This window comes from Trichoderma ghanense (assembly GCF_004382785.1).
Source record: "Trichoderma ghanense strain CCMA-1212 chromosome Unknown scaffold_8, whole genome shotgun sequence".
Taxonomy (NCBI): Eukaryota; Fungi; Ascomycota; class Sordariomycetes; order Hypocreales; family Hypocreaceae; genus Trichoderma; species Trichoderma ghanense.
This window is the reverse complement of record NW_027395671.1, coordinates 984,595-996,662: the sequence shown is the minus strand read 5'-3', so window position 1 is coordinate 996,662 and position 12,068 is coordinate 984,595. Positions and strand designations below refer to the sequence as shown.

The 12,068-nt window shown below is 56.4% G+C and overlaps 4 protein-coding genes across 4 annotated transcripts; all 4 read right to left on the bottom strand.

Annotated features, from left to right (window-relative positions):
- Positions 1–383: 383 nt before the first annotated feature.
- Positions 384–839, bottom strand: CCMA1212_006944 (uncharacterized protein; the record flags this gene model as incomplete). Its single annotated transcript, XM_073704133.1, has 1 exon — positions 384–839. One exon carries the CDS (start codon positions 837–839, stop codon positions 384–386), a length of 456 nt encoding a protein of 151 aa, XP_073557290.1.
- Positions 840–1,874: 1,035 nt separating this feature from the next.
- On the bottom strand, positions 1,875–3,597 carry CCMA1212_006943 (mRNA cleavage and polyadenylation factor CLP1; the record flags this gene model as incomplete). The annotated part of the gene is made up of 5 exons (XM_073704132.1): positions 1,875–2,137; positions 2,204–2,470; positions 2,532–3,321; positions 3,403–3,444; positions 3,589–3,597. 5 exons carry the CDS (start codon positions 3,595–3,597, stop codon positions 1,875–1,877), a joined length of 1,371 nt encoding a protein of 456 aa, XP_073557411.1.
- Positions 3,598–4,449: 852 nt separating this feature from the next.
- CCMA1212_006942 (Inositol polyphosphate multikinase) lies at positions 4,450–5,690 on the bottom strand (the record flags this gene model as incomplete). Its single annotated transcript, XM_073704131.1, has 2 exons — positions 4,450–5,554; positions 5,623–5,690. The coding sequence occupies 2 exons, from the start codon at positions 5,688–5,690 to the stop codon at positions 4,450–4,452; spliced, it is 1,173 nt and encodes a 390-aa protein (XP_073557441.1).
- A 2,653-nt stretch (positions 5,691–8,343) lies between these two features.
- On the bottom strand, positions 8,344–11,925 carry CCMA1212_006941 (Pre-mRNA-splicing factor ATP-dependent RNA helicase prp22; the record flags this gene model as incomplete). The annotated part of the gene is made up of 1 exon (XM_073704130.1): positions 8,344–11,925. The coding sequence occupies one exon, from the start codon at positions 11,923–11,925 to the stop codon at positions 8,344–8,346; it is 3,582 nt and encodes a 1,193-aa protein (XP_073557412.1).
- Positions 11,926–12,068: the final 143 nt, after the last annotated feature.

The following is a 12,068-nucleotide window of genomic DNA, read 5'->3' as shown; positions in this document are numbered from 1 at the left end:
CAGCTGGTGTGGGAGGGGGAGACCGGACGAGCTTGACGAGATACACCGGCTTCCGCTTGGAGGAAGACGTGCGCCCACTTGCGGTTGGTTGCTGTGCTAGTACAGTATTGTACAGTAGCGAACTGTCATCGGGAGCAGGGGCTGCTTTGCGTGATTGGGTTGAGAGACACTATGATGACAATGTGAGATTGAGTTTCCGCGAGTTGAAGAAGTTGAGAACGCCTCTGTCTCGGTTGTCTCGTGAGGTCTCTCCCTGAGAGGAAAGGGCAGTTATCGATAGCCGCACCGGACATCGACAACAACCCGTTGACATGCTCCGTCTTCTCCTGACGTTCAACATCGTTCCTCTTCATCTACATCTACTTCAGCATCGATATCGGCATCTACATCAGCATCAGCATCAACATCCCCATCCCACGTCCCACACCATTCCCAGTTCCATCACCCAGCACGTGCCGCAACCCCTCCACCTCCCGTCCCATCCCGTCGTTGAGAATGACATGATTGCGCGTTGCCGCCGTGCCGTGGGGTTGCGCACTGGAGTAGCCCGAGTGGAGCGTGTCAGTGGCTGGCAGGCCGTCTCGGAACCGTAGCTTGAGCGTGACGGGGAGCAGCACCTTGGTGGCCGTGTCTCTCGAGGACTTGTTCTGTAAACCATCGTGAATTTGTTTTCTGTGGCTGTTTGCCGTTACTATTGCTTGAGCCTCTAATTCCACGTCTGATCCAGGGTAGCCGGAGATATCAAACACCATAAGCCATGTTCCTCTCATCTTGCTCATCTTGACCATCTTCCTCGTCACCATCACATCCATATCACCATCCACATCGCCATCCAGCATCACCGTCCGTAATCACCCATGTAACCCCGCACCCAATACACCAAGAAACCCATCACCGTCAAACGCCAATTCTCTTGGCAGCCACACCTACACACATCAACTTCCCCCGTCAATCTTACGTATCCTCCCTGTGGCGGCACACACGTGCTCTACCTCTCCATCCATGCTTATCTCATTCGGTCCTAGTCCCTCCCACGCCCCAAGTAAACTTGCCGTGGTGTTTACAGTATCATCGTTTAAACGGCCTGAAGTTGTAAGCCGCCACAGAGCAGATACAAGGTACTTGGACTAGGCACATTTGATTACGCTGGAGTAGAGAAATGCTTTGGCATTCAATCAACGAATCCATCACTTACTTTCTCTTCTTTACCCATTGTCATCATTCTCTTTCAAAAGTAACTTCATCCCCACCAGCATAGGCTTCCCTCAAAAGCAACTCTGAACGTTCCCACCTCCAGTTCCTCCGCCACTTCAAGCCACAGGTCCTACTCAGCCCCCAAACCACGGAGCATTCTCTCGCCTTCTCATCCTCCGTCTTTCTTGGCTCGACCCGCGTTCTCGTCATCTCCCGCCAAGAGAAGAAATCAAGAAAACCTCCCATCTGCTAAGCCTCCTAAGCCTCCCTTGCCGATGCACTGTACAGCGTCCGCTTCATCTTCGATTGCCATTACGTTACCTGTCCGGAACAGGACGCACATGATGCCATTGCTGCATATGGTGTCCCTTGGCATATGCCACCTGATGCCTTGTACATCAGACAAGCATACCCACGAGTAATGCAATCGCAAGCACTCGAGAGAGGCAGCCAACCAACACCTGCCATTGAATCGAGATGCAATCGTCCGGCAACTGGAGCTTTCTCCTCCGTGCTCCGTACTCTCCCATACACAGGCAACACAGGCCAAGCAGAGTCACCTGTCATAAACTCGGTAAGACACAAACAGCATACACAAGTCACACCACACACCACACCTCACACGCAAACATCTCCCAGTGGACAAGGCGTCTTTGCCCTGCTTCAACCATTCAAAAAGGCTATCCCAACAAATTAATGTACGGCTCCGGCCACCTCCCCCAAACAAGCGGCCTGTCGCCCAGCCTGCCGCTCACCGGGGCCAGAATCTTCATCTTCCGCCTGTCCTCGTCGACGTCGGCCACGTACACAAAGCCCATCACGTTGGCCGCGCGCACCACGTCCGGGCTGTCGCGCACGGAGGCGTTCATCACCGCAAAGGTCCAGTGCTGCATGACCGATGACGGCTCCTCCGTGACCAAGCTGTGCTTCTCATCGGGCGAATCTGTACGAAACCATCAGTAACCTGCGTATCACATGTAAAGAGCCCAGTCGGCAAGCGTAAACGTACAGTCTGCAAGCTTGTAAATGGTCAGGGCGTCGAAATCAGCCTGCTGGATCTGCGGGCTCAGCGTCCTCTTCGCATCCCCAAAAAAGTACTCTTTAATCACAGCCTCGCGGGAGTGCTGCAGAAACGCCTCGTCCCTCTCGACCACGCCATCCGATTTGTCCAGCGCAACCACCTGTATCTGTTCACCGAGGCTCGTCTTTTCGCTCGCAAACCGGGTCGTGAGATCCGCATGGATCTTGGGCGATCCAATCACCACCACAATATTGACTGTAGACACCACCAATTAGCCACCTCGTAACCACAAGTGCCAGGGACGTACACCACTGACTAGAAAACTCGTCGACAATGTGCGCAACCAGGTCCATCCCGACCTGGCCACCCTCACTGATCCCCATGCTATCCACAATCACCCCTGACCCCCGAACCTCTTCATCCTCGCTCAACCGCCCACTGACAGCCCCCGCCAGCCTCGCCACAAGCTCGCGGTAAAAGTCCTCGTCCTCCTCGGGCGACTCCCTCCCGTAGTGAAACACCATGGGCAGCTTCACGGGCACGGTGCTCGGCCCGCTCGTCGGCGTCGACCCCCAGCCGTCCACGGCCTCGGGATCCATGACCGTCGCAAAGACGCTCGCGCTCAGCGTCCCCGCCAGGCTCAGCATGCCCTCCTTGGGATCCGCATTGACGGTAATCACCTGGTATCCCTGGCGCGTGGCATAGCTCGTCAGCGTCTTGACCAGCGTCGTCTTGCCCGAGTTCGGCGGCCCGACGACCAGCACTCTCGGCCCCTCTCGTCGCTGTCGTGTAGCGTCCACGCGCATGTCGCTCAGCCGCGCATGCAGATTGATGTGTGAAGTGGCCGGGTTGGCGACCGGATTCGGGTACTCGGCCACAGAGTCGCGGTCGCAGCGTCCGTCGACCTCGAGCTCGCAGCCGTGCCATGTGAGGATCTTGGACTTGATGCCGGAGAAGGTGTAGGAATTGCGCAGCGGCAGCTCGACGCCGTCCTTTTCAGCGGTGCCGGAGAGCACCTTGACGGTGATGGAGCCGCCGGCGGGCACCTGGAACCGCCATTCCCACGCGGGGCGGAGGGAGATGGTTCGCGTCGAGGAAACGGCCGCCTGTGATGATGGTCGAGTTGTCAGTAGAGCTGATGGAAACCGAATGTTTGAATCAGAGGGTGATGATGGTGGTTGACGCACTTGTACCGGGATCTGCCCAAGGCCGGGAATGGACATGGCCGCCTACATAAAGATGATGTGAGGACAAGAGGGCAGATTGTCCGTAATCAATCAGCTCGCCCGTCCGTTGCTTGAAGCTGCAAAATGAAGCTTCGAGGTCGAGCTTGCGATTGAACCGATAATAGCGGGAAAAGGCAAGGCGGGAACAAGTCCCATGTGGGGTCGGACGTTCCTGATAACAGATACAGCCCCATCCTGCTGCATCTCCACTGAACGCTGGGTAGCTGATAACAACTTTCGTCTGTCCGCTAACCTTCTAGGCGTACCGGCCCGCTGAGCTGACGTCTTTCAGCATGTGTAGCGCTCACACTAGAGCCTAGATCGATCTCCGGTGCATCAAAGCAGATCATCAGTGCATTCATTCATGTTTATTGTTTTTCTTTCTCATAAAGGGGAAAAAAGAAGCATCAGAAGTGATACCCTGGAAGCGTCTACTGCTGTCTCCGGTCATGTTCTACCTGCAGAGACGACACTCTTCTCTAAAGCCCGCTCAACAACTGCTATCCATGTAGTCAAGTCAGGCGTCCATTCGCTCTGCCTCCCCCCAAACTCCAGAACAAGGTCCCAAGGAAAAGAATTAAAAGAAAAAGAAAAAGAAAAAGAAAAAGAAAAAGAAAAAAAAAAAAAAAGCAACCCTGTTGCGCCCAGCCCATCATATCGTCATTAAGGCAGAAGAAAAGACAGATGATAGATGCCATGTCCCCAATTCCGTGCGGAGCCATCACTTTGAATCCAGCTCGCAACACCGCAAACACCTCCATCCGGGCATTGCCCCCCTTTTAGGCTCCCCTTTTCTGTTTCGTCCTCACTCAGACTTCTCCGGCGGGTATCAGGAGTAATTTCGGACGCAAAAAGACGCAAGTGATGCCGTCCTTGCTCTCGGCAAGCGAAAGCCGTCAACGCCAACAACGCCAGCGGTCTCCTCTCCGGCCCGTACCGACGTTGCGTACAGCCCCGAGAGAGCAACCAATAAAAGCAAGCCATGCCACCGTGCATCAGTCTAGTTGTCTAGTCATCCTCGCCGGCCAGCTCTCTGAATATCCGCAACAGGCTCCGGACGCCAGTCAGCGTGTTCTCGTCTGGTCCAAGGCCGGGAGTGAATTCTGCGTGCGCAAAGTCGATGAGTTTCAGGGTATAGATCTTGGGCAGCTGGAGGTCGTCGTCGTCGTCGTCTCCGTTGGCAGAGTCGTCCTCGTCCTCCAAAGCGATGCCGCTGTCCATGCGATCTTCCAAACCAATGTTTGTGCGCGAGACCGGCGGACAGGTGTACGACTCGGCCGACTCACGCTCCATGATCTCGTTGTTCTTCTCAATCGCCTCGCTGAGAGCGGCGCCATCGCCCTCAAAGATGAAGAGGAGGGACGACGAGTACATGCGGGTCTCGTGGTTCATCAAGACCTCTTCGACGCGCTCCAGATCCCGCACAAAGGCGGCGCACACGGCCCTGCCCAGGGCCTGGTCGATGCCGGCGGTCTTGTTGAAGATGAAGGTCCGGAAGGCGTCGACCACGTTGTCGTCGTTGACCGTCAGCCGGCCAAAGTCCTTGTCGTAGATCATGTAGCCCTCCTTGTCCCACTTGGCCTTGTCGCCCGAGCCCTGGTAGACCTTCATGCCGGAGATGCGGAAGCCCAGGTTTCCGTGCGTCGTCTGCTCCGTGATGGCGTCAAATCGGCGCTTCTTCTCGGCAGGGGCGTCGTCGGCCCACAGCCGGACGCCCAGCTTGACGTCGAGGATGTTTGCCTTTTTGTAGCCGAACGAGGCATTCTCCAGCACCACCGACTTGTCCGTCTTGATCTTCTTGCCCTGGTTAGGCACCCACGAGGCCGCGCACTCGGCAACGGCGCTGGGCACCACCTTGGCCACCTGCTCTACTATTTTCGCGGCAATGCTCTCCTTGGAGGTCTCGACGCCGTCGTCGGAGATGACGCCGAGCAGCGCATCGTCAAGAGGCACATCCTGAGGGCTGCTCAGCTGCAGGTCGCCCATGAAAAGGGGCATGATCTCGGCGAAGTCGCGGTAGCCGTTGGCCTCGACGGCCTGGTAGAAGGCGATCTCGGTCTGGGTGCAGGGCTTGATGAAGAGCTCGCCGTCGGCGTCACACAAGGTGCCCGCACTGTGGTTGCGCAGGGCATGGTCAGCACAAAGTAGCGATCTTGTCTGCCGGTGGAATAATCGACTCACTGTCCGGCGACGGCATGGTCGTAGTCGCGCAGCTCGTCGGGGCTGGGGATCCTCTTCTTTGCGCCCATGGCTTCGGCGTCCGTGTCTGGTTCCAGCGTAACGGCTTCTGCTTCTTCTCCTTTCTCCTTCTTCTGCTGCTTCTTCTCTCTCCGAATCCCTCTGCTCTATCAAGGGATGCCGCGTCTGTTCCTGTCTAGGTGTAGTCGGCAAAAGAGGCGATGCTTCTAGAATAAATGAGGTCCCTGAGGGAGTAGGATCGTGTCTTGTCTCTCCTCGTTCACGGGCCGGACTCAGGCTAAGGCACGGCTGCAGGGCTGCCAGGGATGGAGTTAATGACGGGATCTGATTGTCGGGTTTCAGGACCGTCGGAGGGGCGTCGCAGTCACAGCAGTCGCGCAACCATGTCGAGCATCCGATCGGGGGATCGCGGAGGCTTTAAAAGGACGAGAGAGAGAGAGAGAGGGGATGGGGGGGAAAATGCCTTGAGGGTTGAAAGAGTCAAGGCGTGCGAGAGACGGACAAAGCCACACGGTCAAGGCGTCGGCGGAACAGAGTGGCGGCTTCTGACCGACCGAAGATTGAACCCGACGTTAATCTCCCATCCATCGTCGCTCAACCTTTTCCCGCCACCAAACCAGGCCCGGTCTAGCCTGCTGGTCGCACCCGACGCCTCTGGCGCCCTGTCCAGCCCGTGGCTAGCACGCAATTAGCAGCTGGGGGCGCCGACTTACAGCGGCTGCTCCTCTGGAGCCACAGGGAGCTCTGACCGCTGTGCCAAGCGGTGCTGTGCTGTGCCGAGTCGCCGGCTTGGAGCCCCCAGCAATTTCGATTCATCACCAAAAATCGCCTCCCCCTTGGCCTCACGCTGGCTTTGTTCAATGTTTGCTCTCTGCCCTCTCCGTCTGTTTGATCCGTGCTTGCCTCACCGAGTCAAAAAGACAAGACAAAGCCAAGCAGCTGAGCCACAGCCTCGACATTCAGCGCATTCCTCCGCCCCAGCCAATGGCAGGTGCGCGGCATCGTCCCGATGGCCGGTAAGGCGCATTTTTTCTAGTCGGGATTGCCTGGGATCCCACGCGGCAAACATGCACGTAATAAGTGCTCGATTCCAAAGTTCAAACGATAGCGAGCGCCAAATGATTTGACGGGATTCCATGCTTGACTCTTTTTGTGGATTTGTTTGCTGCTGCAGGGGGTCTGTGACAGTCACCGAAAATGCGTGTACGGGCTCAGCTTGAGGCAGCCTCCGTACTCAGCCTCTCCTCTCCTCCTCTCCTCTATTCCCACCACTTCTCTTCCTGTTCCTCCCTGGCTTCCTTGATCGTCCCCCAACCATACTTTTCTATAAACACCGCATGTGACCTTTCAGAGGCAAATACTTGACTGTTTGTCAGTACGTGAAACAGCTAATGCCGCCCAAGACGATCAAGGTAACCAACCCGATTTCGCAGGCATCCCCCGTTGCACCACTGCCACCAACTCGCCCTCACGCTCCAACTGCTTGCTCTTCTCTTCTTTTTCCCTCGAGTTTTCTCGCCCTTTCTCTTTTTTCTACTCCCGCGTGACTCGTTTTAGCACGCCCATGTCCAACCACATGGTGCCAGATGCTGCGTCAAAAACCCCATTCACGCATGGACTGGGATGCCAAGATACGTGTCAGCTCCTCAACCACAGCCACGCCCTCATCCTGCCTATTCACCACCCCTGGGTACGATACAAACAGCAGGTAGAAACGGACAGTCTACAAGGGCGTCATCTAGCTCTTCACCCAAACACGCACATGTAGACGGTGTCACCTCATCAACGTGAAGGGCCTTGTTCTGCTTGCATCTCCCTATTCGAGCATGACTCCAAACCCCATCATCAGCGACTCCTTCCTTTCCCATAGCCTCCACAGCCTCCATTCCATGGCCGTGTCTTTCATCTCGGTCACTTCAGCAGTAAAATAATGCACCGAGCGCCCACCGCAAGAGATACTGGGTAGACGCCAACAGGGCTCCCAAAGGCGCAAAACGGGCTGAGCCTCTCCCCAAGCTCCGTTTTAGCCGCTGACAACCTGCATCGCGAGGCGTTTGCTCAGCCCTCTCGGAACTGATTGGAATCCCATTCCAATTATACAAATTCCTGCCCAATCTCATCTCGGGTACTAATCATTTGACCTATGGGATCTCTATGTAGCAACAGATCAAACGGGCTGGCAACAGGCAGCGAGGACAACCACTCGATGAAAGTCGAGCCATCTAGAAAAGGCGAGGAGATACACTCACCAAAAGGTGCTGCAGAGGATGCAAATCTTGCTGCTTCTGAGCATGAATTCAAATCATAATATGTATATCCATCTACATATAGCCGACTGGAGATGTCATTCAAGGCCATTCAAAGGTCTATACACTCTTTTCCTGGGCCTTTACACTCCAGGTCTGATTAGCCTCTTCCATCTTCCTTGCCCAAGTCTGCTATATCACATGCATGGCGATCAAGACAGTGGACGATCGGCATAGACACTCATTCATCAGCAGATCGTTCATTGCACGAGCGTGTATCCAGTCTGTATTCGGTCTGATCATCCAGCCATTTCTTTGATTCAACCTTCTAAATGCGAAAACCACTCCCTTCCCGTTGACTCGCTCATTTCCATAAAGCAATGCACATCTTTTCATCAAAAAAACGACCAAAAGAACGCCATGCATACCACAAAGAAGAATGTAAACATATCGTCCCTTAACCCCAAGTACCACCACCACCGCCCCTTCCGCCCCTCCTCTGCGCACTCAACCTCCAGTCATCCTCGCCCGCAAACTTGTTATACAGCGGCTGGATCCTCTCCGCCTGCTTCCTCTTGCTCAGCCTGTCCGTCGGCGCAACCTTGAAGAACGTCGGCGCCGCCTCGACCAGCCACTTGGGCTCGATGCTCGTCGTGCAGTGCATGTACTCCTTCGTCGTCAACACCAGCGTGTGATAGATGATCCACTCGGCCTGCTTCCCGAACAGCGCCGAGCTGGGATGGAGATACACCGGCGTGCCCTCCGTCAGGGTCTTGTACCCTTCCTGGGGATCCTTGCGCGCCGCGTTGCGGAAGAAGCCCGTGCAGAGAGCCTGCCGCACCTTTTGCGTGTCGCGGCCGCAGGAGACGACCGGGTGCTTGTAGCGATCCATGATCTTGACGAGCTGGTCTCGCACGTCCTTGGCTCGCCGCATGGACCGCGCCTGGATAAAGTTCTCAAAGCACCAGGGGTTCGAGTAGCCACTGTTCTTCCAGGCATTGTACACGTTGAGAAGCGTCAGGTGGTCGCCGTGAGGATCGTGGAACTTGGATTTCTTCTGGTCGGCCTGCGACTGCTTCTCCTTGGGGCGGTAAAACACGTTGGGCAAGTTGAGCATGGCCACGATGCTGAGCATCTCGTCGGAGCAGCCATAGTCAACGGCAGCGATCAGCACCTTGGCCAGCGATGGCTCCATGGGGAAATCCGCCATCTTCCGACCCAGACGGGTCAGCAAGCCTTCGTCGTCCAGCGCGCTCAAGGCATACAGCTCTTCCAGCGCCGTCAGCATGGTGTTGATGGGCGGCGGGTCCATAAAGTCAAAGTGCAGGAGGTCATTGATGCCCATGGCCTTGAGCATCAGAATCGTGTGCGACAGGTTCTGTCTCTGGATCTCGGGGATTGTTGTCGGTAACATCTCAGACTGGTAAGCGGCCTCTGTGTACAGGCGGAAACACTTGCCAGGGCCTGTTCGACCGGCACGACCCGCACGCTGGTTGGCCTGCGCCTGGGAGATGGGCGTGACAACCAGCGAGTCCATTCCAAGCTTGGGATCGTAGGCATTCTGCTTGACGAAGCCGGGGTCGACGACGTAGTAGATCTCGTCAATCGTGATGGAGGTCTCGGCAATATTCGTAGCAATGACAACCTTGCGACTGCCGGGCGGAGCGGGCTCGAAAATACGGCTCTGCATCTCGCTCGGAAGCTGTGCGTATACGGGCAGGATAAGCAGGTCAGGCACGCTCGGCCCAAGAGCTTTCATCCTCTCGTACAGAATCTCGCACGCCGTGTCGATTTCCTCCTGGCCAGTCAAGAACAGTAGAATGTCTCCTTTGGGCTCCGTCAGGTGGATTTGCATGACTGTGACAAGCGCGGCGTCGAGATAGTCGGATTCGGGCTCGCGAGAATACAAGATCTCGACAGGGTATGTTCGGCCAGGGATTGTGAAAATGGGACATTCGTTGAAATAGGCGGAGAACTTGTCGGCATCCAGGGTGGCCGAAGTCACAATGACCTTCAAGTCGGGCCTCCTCTTCAATGCCTTCTTCAGCAAGGCAAACAAGACGTCGGTAGAAATGGTTCGCTCGTGGGCCTCGTCAAGCATGATGCACGAATACCGCATCAAGTCGGGGTCCACGAGAATCTCTCGCTGCAGCATGCCGTCCGTCATGTACTTGATTCTCGTCGCAGGGCTGGTGCAGTCGTCGAAACGGACAGTGTAGCCAACCTCTTCGCCGAGCTTGCAGCCAACTTCCTCCGCCACACGCTTCGCAACCGACATGGCGGCGACACGGCGAGGCTGCGTACAGCCAATGATGCCGTCTTCGGCGAACCCGGCCTCGGCGAGATACTGGGTCAGCTGGGTCGTCTTTCCGGAGCCAGTCTCTCCGACCACAATCAAGATCTGGTTCTCGCGCACCGCCTCGATCAGCTGGGAACGGAACGCAAAGACGGGTAGAGTCTCTCGTTGCTCCTTGATACTGAGATTGGTGCGCTTGCCCAATGATTGGCCCTTGGGGATGAGTGCTCTCTTCCATTCAGGCTCCTCCTCTGTCCTGGCAGCCATTCGCGCATTCTTGAGATCGCTGGCAAACTTGCGCTTGTCGGGGTCGGCCATTGGGTCGTTCCACTGGGCGGAGAGGTTTTCCTTTGATTCCTCCTTGGCAGCCTCAGCCTCCTTCTGTTTCAACTCCTTCCTCTCCTTGGAAAGCGCGGTTCCTGCCATGGCCGCTCTGTTCATGGATCCATCAGGAGCCTTGACCACGCGGATAGGAGACAGCTCCAAGGACTGCTTCGTCTGGCCCGCCAAGAAAGGCGGCTCCTCCTCTCGAACTTCAATGTCCACGTCTTCCTCCAGCTCCATCTCGCCCTCTCCACGGAGCGTCGCATTATAATCCTCCTCGAGGTCGGGGTAGTCTGAAGCCTTGGCTACGCCTGATGCGATGAGCTGCCGGATTTCCCAGCGTTCTGGTGAAGTCATGCGCTTCTTTTGCCGTCTCGGGGGTCCCAGGGTATCTCGGGGCATCGCAGGGGTATCGTCGATGAATCCGTTCCTTCCACGGCCACCGAGGGCTTCCATGTTGGCGCCAGTCGTCAATCTCGCCTGTGGTTCGAGATCTCGGCCGGTCTCCTGATCGACATCCTTCATGGACAGCCCTATCCTGCGGCCTTCGATGCTGACAACCTTGACCCAGACCTGCTGCCCAGGCGATAGCAGATCTGAGGGGTGGTTTACACGCTGGCCGGAGACTATGCGAGATATGTGAACCAGGCCATCGACTTTGCCCTTGATATGGTGAATATTCACAAAGGCGCCAAAGTCCTTGATTCCAGTAACGTGGCCCTGATACACCTTGTTCATGATCGGCTCGTCATCAATCTCGGGTGCGGGAGCCCGGCTGAACTCGTCGATGTCGTCGTTGTAGTCGTATCGTCGTCGATTTCGCGACTTCTTCTCTCGGAACCCGTCCCGCCAGTCTCCGTCGCCGGCGTCCTGCGATCGTGATCGTGATCGTGACCTGTACTTGTCCCGCCTCCGGCCGTCTCGAGATCTTGATCGATGCCTCCGTGATCTTGATTCTCTAGCGCCGTCCTCTGGGCTTCTGCTCCTTTTTCTAGACGACTTCTCCTTCTTTGCCTTGCCCTCGAGCCCCTCTAGCAGCGCCAGCGTATCGTCGATGGCGTCCGCGCCGTCGTCATAAGCAGGCTTCTTGTCGGGCAGGGCGAGTCCACTAAACACTTTTTCGTTCTCCTCCCGCGTCCGGTGATGGTGCGGCTCGTCGTGGTGCGCATCTCCGTTCTGGCCCTTGAACTTGGGATGCATGGCCACCACGAGGCGGTCCAGGCTGTCGACCAAGCTGGGCGGGAAGTCGGCGTTGAGCGCCTCGAGCCTCTTGCGGAAGTCATCGCTGGAGGAGCTCTCGAGGCGCTGGGCGATGAGGAACTCGGCGAGGGTCTTGTCGCTGATGCCGACGTGGTTCTGCAGCTCCGAGGTGACCTTGGACACGAGCGACAGCAGCTCGAGGTTCAACAGGTCGTCCATGGTTGCGGACTGGAGTGAAAATGTTGCGAGTTGGAACAATGACCGACGCGCTAGCGGCAAGGCTGCTGATGGAAAAGTCAAGGTCAGCCTGCTCTCACCTCGGGTGAATGTCGGAGAAACTCGGTGAGGTGCCTTGACCGAGG